General features: G+C 38.9%; 2 protein-coding genes across 2 annotated transcripts; both read right to left on the bottom strand.

Annotated features, from left to right (window-relative positions):
• Nucleotides 1-3,612: 3,612 nt before the first annotated feature.
• On the bottom strand, nt 3,613-4,533 carry LOC466614 (olfactory receptor 4D10-like). The gene has a single exon (XM_009460404.2). The coding sequence runs from the start codon at nt 4,531-4,533 to the stop codon at nt 3,613-3,615; it is 921 nt and encodes a 306-aa protein (XP_009458679.2).
• A 13,314-nt stretch (nt 4,534-17,847) lies between these two features.
• OR4D10 (olfactory receptor family 4 subfamily D member 10) lies at nt 17,848-18,783 on the bottom strand. Its single transcript, XM_001135414.4, has one exon. The coding sequence runs from the start codon at nt 18,781-18,783 to the stop codon at nt 17,848-17,850; it is 936 nt and encodes a 311-aa protein (XP_001135414.2).
• Between the last annotated feature and the right edge of the window lie 7,424 nt (nt 18,784-26,207).

Here is a 26,207-nt window from a genome sequence, read left to right as displayed (position 1 = left end):
CTAACATGATTGATCACTGATGATGTTAACTTTGAACACCCGGCTGAGGTAGTCTTTGTCAGGTTTCTCCAGGATTTAAAAAAACTGTACTCTTTGGAGAGAGGAGGTAACTATTTATAACTCACACTTAGAGAGTTGGGGCTGGGTGTGGTGGCCTGTGCCTGCAATTCCAGCAATTTGGGAGGCCAAGGCAGGAGTATTGCTTGAGCTCAGGAGTTTGAAACCAGTCTGGGAAACAGGGTGAAACCCTGTCTCTACTAAAAATACAACAATTAGCCAGGCATGGTGGCACCTGCCTATAGTCCCAGCTACTTGTGGGGCTGAGGTGGGAGGATCGCCTGAGCCTAGGAGGTTGAGGCTGCAGTAAGCCAAGATGCACCACAGCCCTCCAGCCTGGGCAACAGAGTGAGACCATGTCTCAATTTAAAAAAAAAATTGGGAGTCATGCTCCACGTCCTTGAGGGTGGACAATCTACATACATTATTTGGAATTCTCCTGCATGCAAGACTTGTCTATTATCCTCCATTTATTGATTTATTTAATAATTTATTTATGATTAGGCTCATGGATATTTATTTTATACTTTGGGTTATAATCCATGACTACATTATGTATTTTGTCGTTCCAACTTTGGCCATGGGAAACTCTTTCAGTTGGCTCCTGTGCCCCTTTGACTTACCTCCACTGTTTTGCTTTTTAAACATTTCCTTGTTTTTTGGTGCTAAAAGATGCTCCAGGCTTATGTTGTATATTCCCTGCCCCAGTCCTAAAATCAGTCATTTCTCCAAGAATTACTGGTGCCTATGTTAAAAAAAAAAATTATTAAGTGATTTGAAAATATAAATAAATGACACAATAAATGGTACCAACCAAAGAAAACAAAACAAAAACCTGACTTTTTATATTATTATTTCCAGGTACAGCATTTATTCATGAATATAAAAAGTTAATTTTATTTTAATTTATTTATTTTCCTAGCTTGGATTACCTGGATGCTTTCTGGGGAGCGTGAGTCCTGAAGAAGATTCCACAGCTATACTGACTCCTACAATATGACTAGAAGCGGTTAACCTCTGGCTTCTGCTGGGAAATAAGTTTCTATTCTTGCAGTCCCCTGCATGCAAGATGAGTCTGAAGTGTGACATGTAAGTACTGGAAGGAGATATTGGATCTGAAGGGATCATGTAGGTGAGAATGAAGGAACTTTCAATGGCCTGATGACCAAATTGGATGATGGAGTTCTCACGGGATGCAGAGTAGTCAGCAAACCCATGTTGGGTTCATCTGCAAATCATGCCAACTTGACCTTCAAAGTTTTTCAAACTTCTCACCATGACCACCATTACCATTCTAAGTCATGTCTTCATTCTTTCTCTCATGGGGCTGTTGTAGTAGGCTCTGAATTGCTGCCTGGTTTTTGTCCTTACCCCTCTTCTGCTCCTTGAAGGCCTCCAAATGTGCCACATCTTACTCAGTGTGAAAGCTAAAAGCTTTGCAGTGGTCCACAAAGTTGCGATGACCTGGCCCCATGACCCTACCATCTCTCTGAACTCAACTACAGGCACTTCCTCTCTCTTACTTGCTGCTTCTTACTTAGTCCCAAGGGCCTCCTTGCTGTTTCTTTGACCTTGCAGACACATCCCCATCTCAGGGCCTTTGCATATCTGATTTGTGAACTGAGATTTGTATACCGACATACACATTTTGCTAGTTTCAACAATTTTAAGATATCTAGGATCTACCTCCAGAAATGGGCAAAACAAAAAACAAAAGAATAACTCCCAGCAGCTGTAATAGCACATTAAGTAAACAAATAAAAACCAACTTGATATATCGAATAATGTTTTCCATTTTATTCCCGCTTTTTGAATAAGTATGCACAGTCCAAAGCAGCTTCAAAGATTTCAGTCATTTTTAGGAAGTCATGTCTTCAGAGAGTAAAAAATGAATTATTTTCTTTTTTTAATGCTTTTTTTTATTACTATATTTTAAGTTTTAGGGTACATGTGCACAATGTGCAGGTTAGTTACATATGTATACATGGGCCATGCTGGTGCGCTGCACCCATCAACTCGTCATTTAGCATTAGGTATATCTCCTAATGCCATCCGTCCCCCCTTCCCCCACCCCACAACAGTCCCCAGAGTGTGATGTTCCCCTTCCTGTGTCCATGTGTTCTCATTGTTCAATTGCCACCTATGAGTGAGAACATGCACTGTTTGGTTTTTTGTCCTTGCGATAGTTTACTGAGAATGATGATTTCCAATTTCATCCATGTCCCTGCAAAGGACATGAACTCATCATTTTTTATGGCTGCATAGTATTCCATGGTGTATATGTGCCACATTTTCTTAATCCAGTCTATCATTGTTGGACATTTGGATTGGTTCCAAGTCTTTGCTATTGTGAATAGTGCTGCAATAAACATACGTGTGCATGTGTCTTTACAGCAGCATGATTTATAGTCCTTTGGGTATATACCCAGTAACGGGATGGCTGGGTCAAATGGTATTTCTAGTTCTAGATCCTTGAGGAATTCCACAATGGTTGAACTAGTTTACAGTCCTACCAACAGTGTAAAAGTGTTCCTATTTCTCCACATCCTCTCGAGCACCTGTTGTTTCCTGACTTTTTAATGATCACCATTCTAACTGGTGTGAGATGGTATCTCATTGTGGTTTTGATTTGCATTTCTCTGATGGCCAGTGATGGTGAGCATTTTTAATTATTTTCTTAACAATACTTTCCAATGATTTGAGTAGCAGAAATGAGTGAGAGGCAGTAGTCTTTCACTGAATGTTTTAATTCAGTAATTTTCAGTAGCATTTATTATATTATACTTGTGCCAGGTGTTGGGGATATGACAATAAATAAAGCATAATCCTACTGGGGGAGATTGGGACAAAGAGAACAGGGAATTGAAACAGGGTCCCAAGGGTTGTGCTACAGCCAAGCACAGGCTACTGACGGAATGTCCTGGAGGAGGGGCCAGCAGACCTGGGGTTCAGAGGAAGATCAGGTTAGAACTATGTTCAAGGTCATAGAGGTCACAATAGGTGAGGTCATGTTCTAACTCAAGCTATGCTGATCCAAGCACCTGCTCTCAGCTATCGGTAGGTGGGCTTTAGATTAAAAAATCTAACAGTGATATTTATTTGGTTCATATTATAGGATTGGAGGAGGAACTTAACTTGGATGTGGTTTCTTTAATTAGGATATGATGACTCTGTGAAAGGTCTTATGGAATCCTAATGCCCAAGCTGCATCATATTTCTAATATGTGTCTCAGCTCCCTTCCTGGCAGCAGTAAAGGGTTGTAGTGGAAATGTCTGAGTGTATTTTGATTTCATTTCTTTTAGTTTTTCCAAGGCTGTATTGCAAAAACAATATACACCTCTCCTGCTAACAATTTTATCTCTGTACTTTCTCCTGTGACACAGAACCCATCATTTTTACATTATTATGACCTGCTAATCAGAATGTTTGAAAGTCATGTGCTTCTTATTAGTAGACTAAAAAATAATTAGAAATCAATTAGTGAGTAGAAAGTATTTGCTGGGCAAGCATTTTCAAAAGTGGTGAGAAGGAGGGAAGCACTGGTCTATTTCCTATCAGAAGGTCAGAGTCTTCAGTCTCTTCATGGCTGACTTCATCTCATGGTTTCTCAGAGTGTAGATCAAGGGGTTGAGCAGAGGGGAGATGACAGTGAAGGTGACAGAGATGGCCTTATCCGTGGGGAGGGCAGTGAAAGGCTGGGCATAGACACAGATGCAGGGCACAAAATGCAGGGTCACCACAGTGATGTGGGAGGTGCAGGTGGAGATGACTTTCCTCCTGCCCTCTCCTGCCTGAGACTTGAGTAATGATAATGTGACCATGTAGGACACCAGGAGCAGGAAAAACCACAGTGTGGTGAGCAGTCCATTGTTGGAAATCATCAACAGCTCAAGTATGAAAATGTCTGTATGGGCGAGTTTGAGAACCTGGGGAACATCACAGTAGAAAATGTCAAGAACGTTGGGTCCACAGAAAGGGAGTGGGAGCAACAGGGTAATCTGCATGATGGAGTGGACAAAGCCCCCCAACCAGGCAGCCACTGTGAGCCCAATGCAACGGTCTCTACTCATGATGGTCACATAGTGCAGGGACTTGGAAATGGCCACATATTGATCCAATGCCATCACTGATAGAGAAAATGCATCCACCCCTCCAATAAGGTGGAAGAGAAACATCTGAGTGAAGCAACCATTGACGGAGATGGTCTTTCTCTCAGACAGAAGGTCCACCAGAACTTTGGGCTCTGTGATGGAGTAGAAGCAGATATCGGCAATAGATAAATTATGGAGCAAAAAATACATGGGCATGTGAAGGCGAGATTCACAGGTGACAGTGACCATGATGAGGAGGTTTCCCAGCAGAGTCGTCATGTACACCAAGAGTAGGAAAAGAAATAGGACCAAGCTTCTGTCCCCATTCTGGGTTAGGCCAAGGAAAATAAATTCTTTTACCCTGGTACAGTTTTTCATCTCCATTGAATCATCCTCTTTATTCTCTTTTGTTTCAAGCTATGTCATACAACAGCACAGGGATGTTTATTTTATTGTCCTCCCAAGCACACTAGAATGCAATTCAGAAACTTCCCTCGTGATTGCAGTGTTCGCTATTTGCTGCATTGTCCACATTTTTAAGATAGCAATCAGTTTGGTGATCAAATTATCACATGCAAAGTCATTCAATAATTATTTTCCTATGAAACTATTTTGGGAAAGAATAATCGTATCATGTTTAATAGTGACATTTACATATTATATTTAATATAATTGATTATTTTTATTATATTTATTATTTATTTTTATATCCATGCAAACTTATTGGTTGCCAGGAACTGTGAAGTGTTAAATACAAAGATAAGTTAGACGTAGTTCCAGCCATTAGGAAACTTATAGTCTACACACTTAATAGTCATGTTAGCTAATATTCTGTTGACTTCAAGAGAGTCTTATCTTGCTGTTCTATTTCTTATTGCAATGTTGCTGTGTCACGGATCAATTTCCTAGCTCTTGGTTGTATTCTGTCAGATTTCTTAAAATTGCAGCCTATGATTTCATTTAGTCAACCTGTCCTTGTCACTACTTTACACTAATCAGATTTTTTGCTTAATATTTATTTGAAAGCATGTTAAATTTGCTATTAGGAAACAGATTTGAAACAACATGTAAAAACAAACTCAAAGAATATAATTAATGTTTTTGATTGTGGTAAAAACAGTTAACACGACATCTATTCTTTTAACAAATTTTTAAGTGTACCAGTAGAGGACTGTTTACTATAGGTACAATGTTGTACAGCAATTCCCTAGGACTTACACATCTTGTATATGTATAACTGAAAATTTGTGCGCATTGACCAACAACTCCCCTCTTCCCTCTCCCATCAGCCCCTGGCAATTACCATTCTACTTTCAGTTTCAATGAATTTGACTATTTTAGAAGTGGAATCGTGCAGTATTTGTCCTTTTGAGAGTGAATAGCACTAAAATATGCTATTGTAATAATTTTGTTTTCTGTTTATTTTAAGAAAATATTTTCATCTCATCTTGTTACTTAATGCTGCTGTGGAGGTCAAAAGGTTCTGATTTTTCTAGATGTAAGAAGTGAAAGGACCATCAGCCGGTTCTTATTTTTGTTTTAGCTGCTGCTGTATTATTAATACTGTTATTATTATCAGTTAGTTTTCTACCCTGTGCAGGAACACATTTTGATAAGAACCTTCAGTGATTTTGGAAATCTGAAAGGTGATTAGTTTTTTCCCAAAAGGAAGAATTTTCCTGCTGAGAGAGGCAGTGAGATGTAGTGAAGAGAGCTCTGGATTTGGGAGATTGGAGCATTGGTTCCATCTAGTTCTTATTCTGCCATGAACTAGCTGAATGACTGGGGCTCTGACTCCTCATCTCTGGACTGTATCAAATGGATTCAGTGTGGACATTATCAGTTTGAACCAGCAGGGAGGAGGAGGGATCTGAGCTAAGGAGGAGATTCATTTAAGAGGTTACAAGACTGACCCTGGGGTCTTATTGTTGATCCCCAATTTCAGGCTCTGTCAAAAGGCGGGAACCAACTGGTAATCTACTTTTTTCTCCTGTCCCGTTCTTCCTCCTTTCCTGTCTCCACCATCAGTAGGTCCATTTGTAGGTGGTTGGGAGAAAACCAGTTGGAGAGTCATGATCCCCCTCTAGTCTTCATACCCCAAGAGTTAAAATGTCCTGTGAACGGTTGTCTTATTTATTCTTATGAAGAAGAGTTTTTTATTTCTTCTCTACACTAAAGAAATGATGCTCAGAAAGGTGAGTTCATTTTCCCAAACTCACAACAGTGGTAAGTGATGGAACTGAACTTCCAATGTGATTCTTTTAGCTCCAAAGCCAACATTCCATCTGCTACAACATACAATCTTTGTTTAAGCATTCAGTTGACCAGAATTATGTCTTTGCATTAGGGTAAAGGTGGCAGAAAAACTGTCCCAGATAAGATATTTATAAAAAAAAATAAAATTCCAAGATAAGTTTGAGGTTAGCATGAGTTTAACCCAACCAATCTCCCACCCCTTCTGTAACAATCTCAGTAAGTTTGTGCAGCAAGAATTGATGCCATTAAAATGGAACCTGACTCTCTAAAGTTGGACTCGATTACATTCCTGAGACTGCATTTATCAGGGCAAGTGAGAAGGCATTTATTTAGCCAATGAGCCCTTTAATCCTTCAACACACATTTTGTGATCTTCATGGGGTGGTTGGAATTCTGCATATACACATGACCACAGCAAGGTTCTTACTCAGGAGCATTTTTCACTCTAATGGAAAATACAAAAATATAAGTTTATAATCACACATGAGAGATGATGCTGGTACCAATATAGTGCTGTGGGAGCACAGCAGAGCTCTAGCTGGGAATAGCGCAGGAAGGTTTTCTAGAGGAGGTGAGGTTTTCCCCTCAGTCATGATCAATTTCCAAGAAATGGAAGCAGGATACATCATGCAAAGGAAACAGCCTGTAAAAAGTCAGTCAGTAGTGAAGATGACGTACTTATACAGAAGAATATTGGAAAATGCAGTGTGGTTGGCACAGAGTGGGAGAGTGTGGAATGAAAGGAGGTTTTTATTAGTACCAAAAATTTCTTACTCTACTAATAAAGAGCTTATAATTATTATTATTATTTGAGATGGAGTCTTGCTGTCTTGCCCAGGCTGGAGTGCAGTGGCATGATCTTGGCTCACTGCAACCTCTGCCTCCTGGGTTCAAGCTATTCTCCTGCTTCAGCCTCCCCAGTAGCTGGGATTACAGATGCGTGCCACCACGCCTGGCTAATTTTTGTATTTTTAGTAGTGACGGGGTTTCACCATGTTGGCCAGGCTGATCTCGAATTCCTGACCTCATGACCCGTGGCAGCCTCCCAAAGTGCTGGGGTAATAGGCGTGAGCCACTGCGCCCCGCCAACAGCTTATCATTACATTCAGTGTTTGTTAGGTACTGGTTGGTTAGTGAATGATTGAACTGTCTACTGACCTCCTTGTTCTCATATTCAGGATAGTAAAGCCTAAAATGTTCCTCCATGGTGGGTGGGGGCAATGTCCTTCGACTTCTTTACTCTCAACTTTGATCCATGAATTTCTAGTATCATGTGGAGGAGGGTGTTCTGGAAAGTGGTGATGGAAGGCTGTGGTTCTCGCTCCAGTGTGGAGGAGAGAAAAAGACAGTGACCCCTTCTGAGAGGTAGCCTACACTGTCTCATTAGACTTTCTTCTGCTCTTTCCCTTTTTGGATCAAAGTAAGAGGGTGTTGGGACCACGCAGCAGTGAGAGACATTGTCATCTTTAAAATAATGCCAATGTTTATAAGCTGTCATTGATCATTTGAAGGAAACATTTTAAATTATTATTACTTGCTCCACCTAGTGAATATTTATTGCAATCTTCAAATGCATATGGATAAATTGGACCACATTGTCAGTGTTTAACAAGATAGATTTGGGTGAGATTGGAAGCATGATAGAAGATATGATGATTTCCAGTAAAAACAAAAGCTTTTACTTTTCTGAGTGATTCCTATGTGTGAAGCAGCATAAAATTTGGTTAATTTAATTCTTACCACCATCTATTGGGTAAGCATTGATGCTATTCCCGTACTTCATATGAAATATTTCCAGAATCTATGTTTGGCTGAAGGAACAGATGTATAAAATACAAAAGATGGAAATAGGATAAAAGAAATAGTGCCTTTTCCCCAGTATTCTAAATGGGCTCTAAATTTTTCTAGAAAGATTTTTTGAAAAAAGTTGTGAAGATAAACATTTGACAGAAAGAGACCTTACCAATAAGCAACTCAAAGGGTCACAGCAAATGCATGATGCTTTCTCTCACACCGAATAAACTACATTTCTGTATCTCTCTCTTTTTTTTGAGACGGAGTCTCGCTCTGTCATCCAGGCTGGAGTGCAGTGGTGCGATCTCAGCTCACTGCAACATCCACTTCCAGGGTTCAGGTGATTCTCCTGCCTCAGCCTCCTGAGTAGCTGGGATTACAGGCACCGGCCATCATGCCCAGCTAATTTCTGTATTTTGGTAGAGACAGGGTTTCACCACGTTGGCCAGGCTAGTGAACTCCTGACCTCAGGTAATCTGCCTGCTTCAGCATCCCAAAGGGCTGGGATTACAGGCGTGAGCCACCGCACCTGGCCTCTGTATCACTCTTAACATGAGTCTCCCCAATATTTAACACTCACCTTTCTTGTTTCTGTCAGTGAGATGATCACCTTGACTCTGAAGCATTTAATATACCTGAAAAGATAATATACCTGAAAAAAGTCAAATTATTTATATGTAATTAGTAACAACATTTCAATTTCAGTATACATAACCTTAACCTTAGCTAGCAGGTTGATGGCTTTAGTTTCTTCCTCTGATCCTGAAACTCCAAAAAAAAAAAAAAATTGGATGCTATTAGATACAGTGCATGACAGAAGATTGTTGACATTAATTCTTGAAGATTTTGTCTAAAGGTAGAGCCCTTTGGAATACCAGATATCTTGGTGTCTGCTCCACTTTCAGGAGAGAAAGGGCTGACTCAAGGTATCACATCTTTAAAATTCTTCCATTGTGTCCCTGTCTTATGCCCAAATCCCTGAGGCTCATGCTTAATTTAAGAATCGCAAAGAGAATGTTATTGGACAAGAGAGTGGAAATTAAGTGGCTGATTTTGCCGTTGGTAATGGAGTTTCAATGGGAGTTATTAAAATGTTACCAAAGCATGCACATGTACACACAGACACATACAGGCACATTTTGGTTGGTGTCCAAGTTCTTTAGAGGCAATAGAAGAAATCTATTCCCTTGACCACTGTTCACTAAAAGCTTTGTTAAAACATGCCGAGTGCTATGCCAGCAAGACTTTGAGTCCACTTTTCACAGCTTGCAATGCTCAGAGGACATCATCTACCTGGGTTTCAACTAGATTGCCAAAAACCTAGGAGAACTGGACCTCAAATAATTTCCTACCAGTCCAGTTTCTAATTATACACAGAATGATCGTAGCTCCATGACATTGCTATAAGGATCCACATAAATAGAATCACAACTTAGACAATGTTTGGTGGATGCATATTTTCTCATATGGGATGTTTCAATTTGGAGATAGCTAGATCAGTATAACTTAGTAAAACTATCCCACAATTAACAGTGTTAATTTAGAATAACTTGTTTATTGAATGGTTTGATATATAGAACTCACATTCACTATTTCCACAATGATGATGAGTTTGGATTTTCCTGCTTTTCAACTTTTTTTTTTTGAAAGCAAGTAAATCTACAAAGATAAGAACATGAAACAGGTCATGTATGTTGAAATGGGTAATTTTTGGCCAGGAGTGGTGGCTCAGGCCTGTAATCCCCCTACTTTGTGACACCGAAGTGGATGGATCACTTGGGGCCAGGAGATCGAGACCAGCCTGGGCAACATCGTGAAACTCTGTCTCTACTAAAATACAAAAATTAGCCATGCATGGTGGCGTGTGCCTGTGGTCCCAGATGCTTAGACAAGAGAATCGTTTGAACCCAGGAGGCAGAGGTTGCAGTGAGCCAAGATCGTGCCACTGTACTCCAGTCTGGGTGACACAGCAAGCCTTCGTCTCAAGAAAAAAAAAAAAAAAAAAACAGGTAATTTTTGTTGTTTCATGTTCAGGAGCCAAGTAATTTGGTCCCAGAGAACCACACTGAATGGAACTTTGCCTGCATCCTCTTCTGTCTGAGTCATCAAATTTTAAGTTTAATTGGAAACAAGAATTGATATGTGAATAGGATGCAGTAAGCACTTTCATGTGAGACAGGGACTTAGTGATTATATAAGTTGTCTGGCATCTGTGATTTATATCAAATACACAGAAAAGTGTAAAAACCTGTTCAGTTATTACTCAAGAGTCTATTTTATACCCAAGACATTGAAAGTACAGCCGTGAATAAAACAGACCCAAATCCTGTCCTCATAGAGTGTTCTAGTTGGATGACCTAGATAATAAATAACGTAAATAAAATGTATGTAGTACGTTGGTGATAAACAGAACAAAAACCGTTAGGCAGGGCAGTGAGATAGGCAGCAATGGATAAAACTGCAAATTATAAAAGGGTATTAAGGTGAGGGGGTATGTTTTTGGAACATCAACAAGGCCGGTGTTTAACAGATGACGTGAAAAGGTAATGGGTGGGTAATGTTTTGGTGAACTATTAGGCCATTGTGAGAATTTGATTTCTATTCTGAGTGAAGTTGGAGGTTTTAAGAGGAAAACTCTTGCATCTGTAATTTTTCATACTTAAGAGCAGAAATGGAGGCTGGGTGCGGTGGCTCACGCCTGTAATCCCAGCACTTTCGGAGGCCAAGGTGGGCAGATTTCTTGAGTCCTGGAATTCAAGACCAGCCTGGGTAACATGGCAAAATCCTGTCTTTCCCCAAGGTACAAAAATTAGCCAGGTATGGTGGTGCATACCTGTACTCCCAGCTACTTGGGAGGCTGAGGCAGGAGGATTGTTTGATCCCGGGAGTTGAAGGTTGCAGTGAGCCAAGGTTGTGCCACTGCACTCCAGCCTGGGCGACAGAGAAGACCCTGCTTCAGAAAAAAAAAAAAAAAAAAAAGAAAACCTGTATATCCACAGCCAAGTATATAAATATGTTAATATTTTGGCAAGCAAATTTCAGTTTCATTAAAAAATTAACTTTCTGGAGTTATAATATGGAGGGACTCTCTTGTGTTTGACTTTTTTCTTATGCTTTTGAGATTTATCCATTTTGTTGCAAGTTATCAGTTGTGTCATGTTTAACTTTTTAAGTAATTGCTAGACTATTTTATAAAGCAATTGCACTATTTGACAGCCCCACCAGCAGTGTTCCAGTGGCTCCCATACTCTTCCTGACTCTTGATATTGTTAGCAGCATGGATTTTAATGATTCTCATGGGCATGTAGTGGTATCTTATTATGGTGTTAATATGCATCTCCCTGATGACCAGTGATGTTGATCATCTTTTCAAGTACTTCTTGACTAATCATATAATTTATTTTGTGGTGTGCTTATTCAAATTTGTAACTATTAAAATTTTTTTTTCTGAATTTGAGTTTTAGGGATTTTAAATATATTTTGGATACCAGTTAATTATAAGAAATATGTATTGCAAAGAGTTTAACCTAGTCTACAGCTTGTTCTTAATTTTCTTAATAATGCTTTGGAAGAATAGAAATTTAAAAATTTGAAGTTCTATTATGTTTTTCTATTTTTTTAATCATGTCTAAGAAATATTTACTTACCTCAACATTGCAAACATCTTGTCCAATTTTCTTCAGAGGTTTTGTAGTTTGAACATTTATGTTTATATCTTTGATGTATTCCAAGTTAATTTTTTGCATAATGTGACTTTCAGGTGAAGGTTTTTTGTTTTCCACATGGATAGCCAGTTGTTTTCGCTCAATATATTAAAAAGATGAGTATTCTCTGCTCCTCTCTTGATTTACTTTGGCAGATTTATTTAAATTTAATTGATCATATACGTATGCCTGTATTTACACACTTCTTTTCAAATGATCCATGTCTAGCTTCATGCCCATTTTATGTGGTATTGATGATTGTAGCTGTCTAATAAATCTTGAATTCAGATAGTATAAGTTCTCCAACTTTGTTTTCTTTTACAAAGTTGTTTTATGTATTCTAGGTTCTTTGCATTTCCATAGAAAATTTACAATCAGGCATGGAGTCCTGGTTCATGCCTGCAATCCCAGCACTTTGGGAGGCTAAGGCAGGTGGATCACTTGAGCCCAGGAGTTTGAGACCAGCTTGGCAAATATGGCGAAACCCTGTCTCTACTATATATATATATATATATATATATATATATATATATATATATATATATATATATAGGCTGGGCATGATGTCATGCTCCTGTATATAGTCCCAGCTAATTGGGAGGCCTAAGCTGGAGGACCACTTGAGCCTGGGAGGTTGAGGCTTCAGTGAGCTGAGATCGCACCACAGCACTCCAGCCTGGGTGACAGAGAGAGACCCTGTGAAAAAAAAAATTACAATCAGTTTAACAAACAAGAAGTCCTGCTAAAATTTGGATTTGGGTTACATTGATTGTATAGATTAATTTGGGCAGAATTGAAATCTTAACAATACTGAGGCTTTCAATTCGTGAATATAATCTATGTATGTCTTAATTTATGACATTTATTTTCTGTATTTCTGACTTTATTTTCTGTTAATTTTTTGTTCTTGTTTTTATTTTTTGGCATTTGTCTCTGTTCATGAGGTATTTTGGTCTATATGTACTTTCATTTTTCTTTTTTTTTTGTGTGACAGAATCTCTCTGTTGCCCAGGCTGGCATGGTCTCAGCTCACTGCAACCTCTGCCTCCTGGGTTCAAGAGATTCTCATGCCTCAGCCTCCCAAGTAGTTGAGATTACAGGTATCCACCATGATGCCCAGCTAATTTTTGTATTTTTAGTAGAGATGGGGTTTCACCATGTCCAGGCTTCACCAGCCTGCACAAGGCTGGTCTCAAACTCCTGACCTCAGAAGATCCGCCCACCTCGGCCTCCCAAACTGCTGGGATTATAGGCACGAGCCACCGTGCCCAGTCAAGAAACCAGTTTTTAATATCAAGAAAAACAACTAAGAATTGGTTTTTTTAAAAAAGATAAAATTGACAAAACTTTAGATTAAGAAAAAAAGATAGAATACTTTATTAAATAAAATTAGAAACCAAAGAGGAGACATTATAACTGATGCCACAAAAATACAAAGGACTATAAGAGAATACCATAAACTTTTTATATGCTAAAAATTTGGATAACCTAGAAGAAATGGACAAATTCCTAGAAACACACAAACTGTCAAGACTGAATCATGAATAAATAGAAAATATGAAATGGCTAATAACACATAAGGATATTAAATCAGTAATCAAAAACCTTCCAGCAAGGAAGAGTCCAGGACCTGATGACTTCCCCAGTAAATTTTACCCAACATTTTCTATTTTATTAATTTTTAAAAATTAAGAAAATCTTATTGATATATAATTGTTATATGTATTTTGGGGGTACATGAGATATTTTGATACCTGCATACAATGTGTAATAATCAAAATTAGGGTAATTGGGATATCCCTCTCTTCAAACATTTGTCTTTTCTTTGTGCTGGGAATATTACACATCTTCTCTTCTAGCTATTGTGAAATATAAAATAAATTATTTGTAACTATAATATTTATATTATAAATATACTTTACTATTGAATACTAGAACTTATTTCCTCTACAGAACGGTGTTTTTGCACCGCTTCACCAAGTTAGTTCTTTCACCCCCATTCCCCTTCCAGACTCTGGTAACCACCATTCTACTCTCTACCTCCATAAAATGCACTTTTTAAAAAAAGTTTTTCAATAGGATTTGAGGGGAACAGGTGGCGTTTGGTTACATGGATAAATTTTTTTTTTTAATTTTTTTGAGACAGGGTCTTCCTCTGTCGCACAGGCTGTAGTACAGTGGCACAATCTTGGCTCACTGCAAACTCCTCCTCCTGGATTCAAGTGATTCTCGTGCTTCAGCCTCCCAGTAGCTGGAATTACAGGCGGGTGCCACCACACCCGGCTCATTTCTGTATTTTTGGTAGAGATGGGGTTTCACAAGGTTGGCCAGGGTAGTCTGGAACTCCTGACCTCAGGTGATCCACCTGCCTCGGCCTCCCAAAGTGCTGGGATTACAAGTGTGAACAACAGTGCCTGGGCCACATGAGACTTTGGTGCAGTCATCACTTGAGCAGTGTACACTGTACCCAATGTGTAGCCTTTTACTCCTCACTCCTCTTCCACCCTCCCCAGTAACATGTTGTCCAGGCTGGTCTTGAACTCGTGGGCCCAAGCAGTCTTTCTATCTTGGCTTCCCAAAGTGCTGGGATTACAGGTGTGAGCCACCACACTTGGCCACTAAACATGCTTTCATACTGATGTCTCCAACACTAATCCATTATCACATGCTTCATATTTACCTTCCCACCTTGGTTGCTTGTAAGCTCCTATTCCGACATTGAGAAATCTTTAATGTAGTTTTGAATACAGTTGTGCTTACAGCTACCATTTTGATTTTTTTTCTTTTTTCTTTTTTTTTTTTGAGATGGAGTCTCACTTTTTCACTCAGGCTGGAGTGCAGTGGTACAATCTCAGCTCACTGCTACCTCTGCCTCCCAGGTTCAAGCGATTCTCCTGCCTCAGCCTCCAAAGTAGCTGGGATTACAGGTGCACGCCACCATGCCCAGCTAAATTTTGTATTTTCAGTAGAGACTGGGTTTTATTATGTTGGCCAGGGGTGGTCTCAAACTCCGGAGCTTCAGTGATCCACTCGCCTCAGCCTCTCAAAGTGTTGGGATTACAGGAGTGAGCCACTGTGCGTGGCTCATTTTGCTTTTATTTAAAATTTTTTTCCCATTTATTTTTTGCTTCCTTTTATTATTTTTCTGCCTTCTTTGGGATAATTCAGTATTTTTAGTTTTTTATTTTATTTCATTTATTGTCTTATTATCTGTATCTTGCAGTTTTATTCTATAGTGATTACTCTAGGGCTTACAATATGCATCTTTAACTCACATCAGATGGCCTTCATATGATATCACTTCATGATGAATATAAACCTTACAACAGTATATTTATTTTCCCACTCTTTTTTTGCCATACATTTTACTTTTATATTTAAATTTTTTTTGTGATAAAAAATCTTTGGATAAATAACTGATGTGGTTTCTGTTGTCTTGACTTGACCCTGATTGGTAAAGTATTTGGTAACAGAAGTGATAGCAAAAAGCAGACTCTCAAAGGTGAGATTCTGAGATTACTTGAAACGTCCTTGGTCATGAACATCATGCTGAATTCCTTATCCACGGTAAATCAGATTCTGGCAATCCATGGCATACAAAGGCATTATAACTAACCAAATTGTCACATGTTATTGACCGTGACAATTTTCTTAGTGAAGCAAGTGCTGGAATCATGAGGTGACTCCTGTAATTGACTTTGTCAGTACTACAGGGACTGTGGAGGAGGGGTGGCTACTCCTAACTACATTGAATAAATTACACTAAAGAAATGACAAGCAGTTTATATGCTCAGCTCAAGGTGAAGTCTGGGAACCAGAGAGCTTTTTCTTTTTTTCTTTTTAAGAGTCTCACTTTGTCACCCAGGCTGGAGTCTAGTGGCACGATCTCAGCTCACTGCAGCTTCTGCTTCCCAGGCTGAAGTGATTCTTGTGCCTCAGCCTCCTGAGTAGCTGGGATTACAGGCATGTGCCACCACGACCTGGCAAATTTTTGTATTTTAGTAGAGACAAGGTTTCCCCATGTTGTCAAGGCTGGTCTCAAACTCTTGGCCTCAAATGATCCACCTGCCTTGGCCTCCCAAAATGCTGTGATTATAGGTGTGAGCCACCATGCCTGGCCCCAGAGAGCTTTTATGCAAGTCTTCAGCTACTTATGTATTTCTTATTGCCATAGGGCTGACCTCATAGAAGTCAGATACATAATTTAATTGTGCAATGTCCTGAATTACATCAGGAATTGAGTTCAAAGGTTTTCTGTGCCTCTGTTGTGAAAAGTAGAGTGTTGATTGGAGTGGGAATATAAGGTAGCACTTAAATGGATTGCTTCCATTTTACCATAACATATAATTTGTGTTATAATATTTATATTGACTTTTTATTAAGTTAAGAAGGAACGCTTCTTTTCTTTATTTATTTATGAGTTTTGGCCATAAATTGGTGTTGAATATTATCAAGTGCTTTTCTATATTTACTGAGGTAATCACATTTTTCTTTAATCTCTAAGAAATATGTTAGCAGATTCTTTTTGCTTGTGAACATGGAAGGCAGAGACAATTGTACTTGGTTCATGAACACTGCCACTATTGGTTCAGGAAAGAATTTACCTTTATATAATGATGTATCACCTTTTATCCCTAGTTCCCACTGTCTTTCCCTGGAACTCAGAAACCATTAAGAGAACTTCGTAATGAAAGATTAAATTGCCAGCCACCACAACTGAATGGAAGCTTGAAATAGAAATCAAGTTATATGAAATTTTAAAACGTTATATTTCTTGCATGTCTAGGTTGTGGGACAAGATTAGTATCAGATACAGAAAGAATTCCAGTTTCAATAAGAAGAACTCCAGATCCCTATAACAAATATTAAGTGAACAGCTAAAAACATAATTGCAGAGATGTGTAAAATAATCATTTTCACCTTTTTCCAAGCTTTATATATGTATATGCATAGCTTAAAGTAGCTTAACGTGTTTTTGTCATTTGTAGAAACTCACAGGCTACAGAGTATATCAAGTAAGTGAAAACATTCAATCATTGAGCTATTTATTCAGCAACATATTGTTGAAGTCTTAGTATGTTTTAGCTGCTGTGACAGTAAATAAAACATAATCCCTGCTCCTGGGGAAGTCACTGCCCAGTAAGAGAAAGAGACAAGAAAATAGGAAATTTCAAAATAGAGTCCTGAGTGCAATGCTAACCCTAAGCACAGAGTGCCAAGGAAATGCGGTAGGGTGGCCAGTGAGCTTGGGGTTCAAGAAAGGGCAAGGTAATGACCTTGCCTATCATAAGGTTCATATAGGATACGTTTACCTTATGAAAATTATACAGAAAGTCAATCCCCAAACTCCATTGTGTTTCAGATACACCCCACACCTTCCTTTACTGTAATAGGAGCAGAAAGGTAATGATAATGTCTGCGTGCATTTGGCTTAATTTTTCTTTAAAATTGGACTGCAAAATCATATACACATTTGCTAACAATTTTCCCTCTCTTTTCTGAATCATAAAGGCTCTGTTTAAATTATTAATATTTATGTCAACTAAATGCAGATAAGAAGATTTACTATATATAATATGCATTTGCTAGGTATATATATAATTTTATGTATTACTTATGAAAATAAAACAAATACTTAGCAATCACTAAATAAATATATTCAATTCAGCAGGCAACATTTTCAGAACTTGGAGTCCATGGAAGAAAAATCATGAAACAAAATCTTGGTGGTAAAGAGGAGGGAGCTCTGGTTTATTTTCAATTAGAAGGTGTGAATCTCTCCCTGACCAGAAGCTTATCAGTTACTTACTAACATAAATAGAAAAATTAATTATTACTAAGTGTAGTTGGTTTGACAATATATTTGAATATATGAATATGACTTCATGGGAAAAATAATAAATATAAGATATCTTTGGTGATGAAGAGCTGAGGATTTTTTTTTCTATTTTCTATCAGAAGGCACAAGTCTTCTCTTCAGTCTCCTCACGGCTGACTTCATCTCATGGTTCCTCAGAGTGTAGATCAAGGGGTTAAGCAGAGGGGAGATGACAGTGAAGGTGACAGAGATGGCCTTATCCATGGGGAGGGCAGTGAAGGGCCGGGCATAGACATAGATGCAGGGCACGAAATGCAGGGTCACCACAGTGATGTGGGAGGTGCAGGTGGAGATGGCTTTCCTCCTGCCCTCTCCTGCCTGAGACTTGGGTAATGATAATATGACTATGTAGGACACCAGGAGCAGGAAAAACCACAGTGTGGTGAGCAGTCCATTGTTGGAAATCATTAGTAGTTCAAGTATGAAAATGTCTGTATGGGCCAGTTTGAGGACCTGGTGGACATCACAGTAGAAAGTGTCAAGAACATTGGGTCCACAGAAAGGGAGTGGGAGCAACAGGGAAATCTGCACGATGGAGTGGACAAAGCCCCCCAACCAGGCAGCCACTGTGAGCCCAATGCAATGGTCTCTACTCATGATAGTCGCATAGTGCAGGGGCTTGCAGATGGCCACATATCGATCCAATGCCATCACCGAAAGAGAAAATACATCCACCCCTCCAATAAGGTGGAATAGAAACATCTGAGTGAAGCAATGATTGAAGGAGATGGTCTTTCTTTCAGACAGAAGGTCCACCAGAACCTTGGGCACTGTGATGGAAGAGAAGCAGATATCGGCAATAGATAAATTACGGAGCAAAAAATACATGGGCGTGTGAAGGCGAGATTCACAGGTAACAGTGACCATGATGAGGAGGTTTCCCAGCAAAGTTGTCACATACACCAAGAGTAGGAAAAGAAATAAGACTAAGCTCACTTCCCGATTCTGGGTCAGGCCAAGGAAAATAAATTCTTTTACCCTGGTGCAGTTTTCCATCTCCATTCAATCATCCTCTTTATTCTCTTTTGTTTTAAACCATGTCATGTGAAAGCACTGGGATATTTATTTTGTTGTCTTCCTAAACACCTAGAATGCAGTGCAGAAACTTCCCATGTGGTTGTAGTTTTTGCAATTTGTTGCATTGTTCACGTTTTTCAGATTTCAGTTAGTTTGGTGATAAAATCAAATTATCATATGCAAAGTCATTCAATAATTCTTCTCCTATAGAACTATTTTGGGAAAGAAAATATGTTAAGTAGTGACATAGTGTATTTTAAAAAATCAATTACCCATGTTTAATTTGATGTTTTTGGTACAAAACTCCCAATGTAATAAATCTTTCCTCTCTTTATTCTGCTTTAAGGAAATCTTTTCATCTTTTCTTGTCACTTATACTGCTTTGGAGGTCAAAAGTTCTGGCTTTCTCAAAAGACAGACGTGAAAGCACCAGGTTTTTTTTTTTATGTTGTGGCTGCTCCTGGTTTATGGTCACTATTATTATTATCAGTTATTTTTTTGCCCTGTACAGGAAAACATTTTGACAGGAACCAACAGAAGTTTTGAAAATCTGAAAGGTGATTTTTTTTTTCCGCAAAGGAAGAATTTCGCTGCTGAGAGAGGCAGTGGGATGTAGTGAAGAGAGCTCTGGATTGGGGAGCTTGGCGCGTTGGTTCCATCGGTCCTTATTCTGCCATCAACTAGCTGAATGACTGGGGCTCTGACTCCTCCACTCTGCCCTGTGTCAGATGGATTCTGTGTGGGTAATATCAGTTGGAGTCAGCAGAGATGAGTAGGAATCTGCGTCAAGGGAAAGATTCACCTGAGAGAATACAAGATTGAGTGAGGCAACACAGGGAGACCCTATCACTACAAAAAATAAAAAAATTAGCCATGCGTGGTGGCATACACCTGTGGTCCCAGCTACTTAGGAAGCTGAAGTGGGAGGATCACTTGAGCCCCAGAAGTCCAGGCTGCAGTGAGCCATGAGTGCACCCTGCACTCCAGCCTGGGTGGCAGAGTGAGACCCTGTCTCAGAAAAGAGAAAAGTGGACCCCACTCTGTCCTGGGGTCTGACTGTTGATGCCCAATTTCAGGCTTTGTTGAAAGGTCTAACCTCCTGTCCTGTTTTTCCTTCCCCTTTCCTGTCTTCACCAACAGTAGATCCTGTCTTCATCTACTGCATGTGGCTGGGAGAAAATCAGCTGGAGAGCCTTGACCTCCCTGCAATCTCCATACCCCAAGAGTTAACGTGCCTTGTGAATTATTCTCTTATGTATTCCTATAAAGAAGATTTCTTAAAAAAATTTCTCCCCACAGATAAAGAAACGATCTTCAGAAAGGTAGGCTCATTTTCTCAAACTCACAGCAGTAGTAAGTGCTGGAACTGAACTTAGGATATGATTCTGTTTACCTCCAAAGCTTACAACATTACATGTGTTACAACATATGATCATTGTTTAAGCATTCAGTTGATCAGCTGTTTCTTCCCATTTACTTTAGAGTAAAGGCAGCAGAAAAACAGTCTCAGATGCACGGTTTAAAAAATTATAAAATTTTCAGGTAAGTTTGGATCAGCATAGGTTCAGCCCAATATTCCACACCTCTGCAGCACCTCCAATAAGACTGTGCTGCAGAAATTGATGCCATTAAAATGGAACATGCCTCCTTAATGTTGGATTTGATTACATTCCTGACCCTCCATTTATTAGGCCAGTGAGAAGGCTTTTGTTTAGCCAATGAATCCTTCAGTCCTTCGGCACACATTTTGTAATCCCTATAGTGTGGCTGGGATTCTGCTAGTAATAGCAATATTCACATGACCACAGCAAAGTTCTTACTCTGGAGCAATTTTCGCTCTGATGGAAAATATAAACATGTAAGTGCATAATCACACATGGGAGATGATGCTGGTACCAATATAGTGTTGTGGAAGCACAGCAGCGCTCTAGCTGAGACTAGTGCGGGAAGCCTTCCTAGAGGAGGGGAAGTTTTCCCTCAATTTAGATGAATTTCCAGGAAACAGAAACAGGATGTATCATGCAAAGGAAACAGCCTGTAAAATGTCAGTCGGTGGTGAAGATGACATGCTTATACAGAGAACATTGGAAAATGCAGCGTGGTTAGTACAGAGGGAGGAAGTGTGGAATGGAAGGAGATTTTTATTAGTAACAGAAACCTCATTAATAAAAGATTTATTATTACATTCAATGGTGCCTAGGTATCGTTTGGTTGGTGAATGAATGGTTTAAGCCTGCTGAGCTTCTTGTTCTCCTACTCAGGATAGGAAAGCCTGAAATGTTCATCCATGGTAGGTGGGACAATGTCCTTTGATTTCTTTTTTCTTTTTCCTTTTTTTTTTTTTTTTTTTTGAGACGGAGTCTCACTCTGTCACCCAGGCTGGAGTGCAGTGACGCTATCTCAGCTCACTGCAAGCTCCGCCTCCCGGGTTCACGCCATTCTCCTGCCTCAGCCTCCTTAGTAGCTGGGACTACTGGTGAATGCCACCACGCCCGGCTAATTTTTTTTTTGTATTTTTAGTAGAGACGGGGTTTCACTGTGTTAGCCAGGATGGTCTTGATCTCCTGACCTCGTGATCCGCCCGCCTCGGCCTCCCAAAGTGCTGAGATTACAGGCCTGAGCCTCTGCGCCCCGTCCCTTGGACTTCTTTACTCTCAACTCTGATCCATGAACTTCTAGTACTACATGGAGTGGGGTGTTCTGGAAAGTGGTGATGAAAGGTTATGGATGTTGCTTGAGTGTTGGGGTGAGAAAAAGACAGTGACCCCTTTCTGGGAGGCAGCGGATACTGTATCATCACACTTTCTTCTGCCCTATCCCTCTTTGGATCAAAGCTTAGAGGGTGGAGGGATCACACAGCAATGAGAGATATTGTCATCTTTCGAATAATGCCTATGTTTATAAGCTGTCATTGGTCATTTGGAATAAATTTTATAATTATTATTATTCACGCCACCTTATACATAGCCGGTGGATATATATCACAATCTTCAAATGTATACAAATAAGTTGGGCCACATTTCTAAAGTGTTTACAGACCAACAGAAATGGAAGATTTATGCAAATAAGTGAACATGACACACGATAAAAAGTGAGACTTGTTGTAAGAGAAGATTTGGGTGGCACATCACCTGTGGTAGGAGATATGATCATTTCTGTCAGTAACAAAATCCATTATTTGAGTCCTTTGTATATATGAAGTGGTATAAAAACTTGATTTATTTAATTGTCACCACCACCCATTAGGTAAGTCTGCACTAGTGTAAATCTTGTCTTTCATATGGAATATAGCATGAATCTTTGTTGGGTGAAGAAAGAACGTATGAAATGGAAGGTATGGAAACAGTATGGAAGACACAATATTTCATTTTTTCCCCAAGTTCAGTCACAACAGGTTGAAACTTTGTATCAGAAAAGCATTTGAAAAAGTCTTTCCAAAGGTAAGCATTTGGCAGAAAGCCGCTCTGGAAACCCTTTTGCATTGACCTTAGGCTGAGGTGGCCTCACACATAAGCAACTCAAAGGGTCACAGTGAATGCATGATGCCTCCTCTCACACCAAATGGATCACATTTCCAGCATCTCCCTTAACACAATATCATTTTTTCCAATATTTAACACCCACCTTTGTTGTTTCTGTCATTGAGATGATTATTTTAACTCTGAAGCATTTGATATACCTGAAAAATATTCAAAGTAAAATTAGTCATACATAATCAATAAAAACATCTCAGTTTCACTATGCATAACCTTAACCTTAGCTAGAAGTTTGTCTTTACCTGGTTCTTTGATCCCAAAACTCCAACTACAAATTGGATGCTATTAGATATAGTGCATAACAGAAGACTACTGACATTAATTCTTGAAAATCTTGTCTAAAGGTTAAGCCCTTTGCTATGCTAAATATTGCAGTGTCTTTGCTCTGCTTTTGGAGAGAAAAGTCAGATTCAAAGAATCATATCTTTTAAAGTTTTTCCATTGTGTCCTTGACTTATGTTCAAACCTCTGAGGCTCATGCTTAATTTATGAATTGGAAAGAGAATGTTATTGGACAACAGAGAAGTCAAGTGGCTGATTTTGCTGTTGGTAAGGGAGTTTCAATGGGAGTTATTAAAGTGTTACCAAAGCATACCATGTATACACAGACACATATGGATACATCTTGGTTGGTGGCCAAATTCTCTAGTGGCAATAGAGGAAACCTATCTCCTTAACCACAGTTCAATAAGAAATTTGTTAATACATGTCAAGTGCTATGCCAGAGAGACTTTGAGTCCAATTTTCACAGCTTGCAAGGCTCAGAGGACATCATCTACCTGTAGGTTCCAATTAGGTTGCCAAAAACCTAGAACTGGACCTAAAGTAATTTGCTTCCAGTCCAGTTTCTAATTAAACACAGAGTGAATATAGCCCCATGATGCATTTTTTTGTTTTACACACACACACACACACGCACACACACACACTTACTTACTGTCCATCTCATTTGAGTATGACCATGATGTTTTAATAAATGTCCATATAAACAGAAACAACTTAAGTGATATTTGGGGAATACATATTTTCCTCTTTCCAACACTACTTATGTGGACTCCTTCAGTTGGGAGACAGATGGGTCAGTGTAAGATAATAAAACTGTTCACATAAATGCAATACTTATTTTAGCCTAACTCAATTTATTGAAAGCTTTGATTTTCTGTAGAATCCACCTCCACTCTTTCCAGAATGACAATGAGTTTGAACTTATTTGTGTTTTATTACATTAAACTAGTCTACAAAGAACAGCATAAGACTGAACATGCATGTTGAGATGGATAATGCTTGGTGGTTTTTTTTTTTTTTTTGCCTTTTTCTGGGTCTCACTAACCTGGTTCTGGAGTAGCAGACTGAATGGACCTTTGTCTCCATCCTCTTCTGTCTCAGTCATCAACGTCTGACTTGAGTGAGAAGCAGCAGATACAAGGAAAGGAAGATAATCAATTAATAAAAAGAACAAGAATGTACTTTACCTACAAGCTTTATGGTGAATTGTGTTACATGTGTGGAGACTCCTGATTCAGACGTATTAAATAGGCAATGAGTCTGAGGGGAGTTGATGTCTTTCAGTGAAGGTGATAAGGATGAATTGGATCCAGACAAATCTGAATCTGTTTTGGAATTTTAGTACTGGGGAATAGAGCTTTAAATTTAATTGGAAACAAGAATTAATATGTGAATAGGATGGAGTAATGGCATTCATGTGACACAGGGACTTAGTGATTATATAAGCTCTCTGGCATCTGTGATTTATATCAAATACACAGAAAAGTGTAAAAACCTGTTTACACCACAATTACTTCTCGAGAGTCTATTTTATACCCAAGGAACTGAAAGTACAGCAGTGAATAAAACAGACCCAAATCCTGTCCTCATGGAGCTGCTATTCTAGTGGGATAGCCCAGGTAATAAATAAAGTCAATCAGTAAAATGTATAGAGTATGTTGGTGGTAAACAGAACAAAAACCACTAGGTAGGCAGTGAGATAGGTGGCAATGGATAGGAACTGCGTTTTACACAAGGGTATTAAGGTGAGAGGCAGCATGTTTTTGGAACATCAAAAAGACCAGTGCTTAACAGATGATGTCAAGATTATATAGAATGAGTAGTCCATTATGAAAATTTTATTTTTATTCTGAGTGAAATTGCAGGGTTTAAACAGAGCACTGACATAATCATACAGGATCATTCTTGCAGCTGTATAAAAGACTGAAGTTGGGAGTTCAAGACCAGCCTGCCTAACATGGAGAAACCTTGTCTCTACTAAAAATACAAATTAGCTGGGCATGGTGGTGTATGCCTGTAATTCCCGCTACTCGGGAGGCTGAGGCAGGAGAATCGCTTGAACCCAGGAAGTCGAGGTTGCAGTGAGCCGAGATCGCGCCATTGCACTCCAGTCTGGGCAACAAGAGTGAAATTCCATCTCAAAAAAAAAAAAAAAGACTGAAGAGAAGTGTTGGAAACATATACACCTCCCACCAAGATATATATATGTGTATATATATATGTGTGTATATATATATATATATATAGAGAGAGAGAACAGAATATATAACAAGTATATATAAGAACGGAAATAATTTTTTACATGTATAATAGTCAAGAAAATATATATATTCAAGAAAATTTCATTTCTGTTCTAAAAAATCAATTTTATAGAATTATAGAGGAACTCTTTTGTATTTGGCTTTTTAAAAAAATGTTTTTGAGATTCATCTGTTTTCTTCAGTGTATTAGTTACCCCTAATTATTGTGAATGGTATTCCATTGAATAGATTTATCACAGTTCGTTTGTCCAATTAACTGTTGATGGGCATTTGAGTTGTTTCTAGTTTCTGGCTATTATGAATAAATCTACTCTAAACATACTTGTTCAAGTCTTGTGAACATAGGTTTTTATTTCTCTTGGGTAAATACCTGGAGGTGTTAGGGCACTATATGGTAATGCATGTTTAACTTTATAAGAAACTGCCCAACTGTTTTAAAAAGTGATTGCAGCAATTGACAGATCTACCAGCAGTGTTGCAGTTGCTTCATGTTTTTCCCAACATTTGATATTGTTAGCATCATGAATTTTCATTATTCTCATGGGTATGTGGTAGTATCTCATTATGGTGTTTTTCTTTTTCTCTGACAGGGTCTCACTCTGTCGCTCAGGCTGGAGTGCAGTGGCATGATCTTGGCTCACAACAACCTCCAACTTCCTGTCTCAAGTGATCCTCCCAACACAGCTTCCCAAGCAGCTGGGACTACAGACACAAGCCACTATGCCCGGCTAATTTTTTTATTTTTTGTAGGGACAGGGTTTTGCCATATTGCCTAGGCTGGTCTCGAACTCCTGGACTCAAGTGATCTGCCCGCCTAGAACTCCCAAAGTGTTGGGATTACAGGTGTGAACCACTGCACCTGGCCATGGTGTTAATTTTTATTTTCCTGATCATCAGAGATGTTGCACATTTTTTATGTACTTATCATATGGTTTATTTTGATTTTGTGTCTATTCAAATTTGTTGCTATATTAATTTTTCTTAATTTGAGTTTTAGGATATATTTTGGATACAAGTCCTTTATTAGAAATATGTATTGCAAATAAATCTGCCTAGTCTACAGCTTGTTTTAATTTTCTTGATATATTTTGAAGTACACAAATTTTACTTATTGTTTTTCTGTCATTAAAACTCATATTTCTTTCTTTCTTTTTTTTTTTTTTTTGAGACGGAGTTTCACTCTTGTCACCCAGGCTGGAGTGCAGTGGGTCTATCTTGGCTCACTGCAACCTCCGCCTCCCGAATTCAAGTGACTCTCCTGCCTCAGCTTCCCAAGTGGCAGGGATTACAGGCACACGCCACCACGACTGGCTAATTTTTTTTTTTT

The sequence above is a fragment of the Pan troglodytes genome, chromosome 9, assembly GCF_028858775.2.
Source record: "Pan troglodytes isolate AG18354 chromosome 9, NHGRI_mPanTro3-v2.0_pri, whole genome shotgun sequence".
In the NCBI taxonomy this organism is placed as follows: domain Eukaryota; kingdom Metazoa; phylum Chordata; class Mammalia; order Primates; family Hominidae; genus Pan; species Pan troglodytes.
Note: the sequence above shows the minus strand (reverse complement) of the source record. Positions and strands in the feature narration are given on the sequence as shown.

Coding starts and splice junctions, on each gene's coding strand:
- LOC466614 (XM_009460404.2), bottom strand. CDS start 4,533: ATGGAGATGAAAAACTGTACCAGGGTAAAAGAATTTATTTTCCTTGGC.
- OR4D10 (XM_001135414.4), bottom strand. CDS start 18,783: ATGGAGATGGAAAACTGCACCAGGGTAAAAGAATTTATTTTCCTTGGC.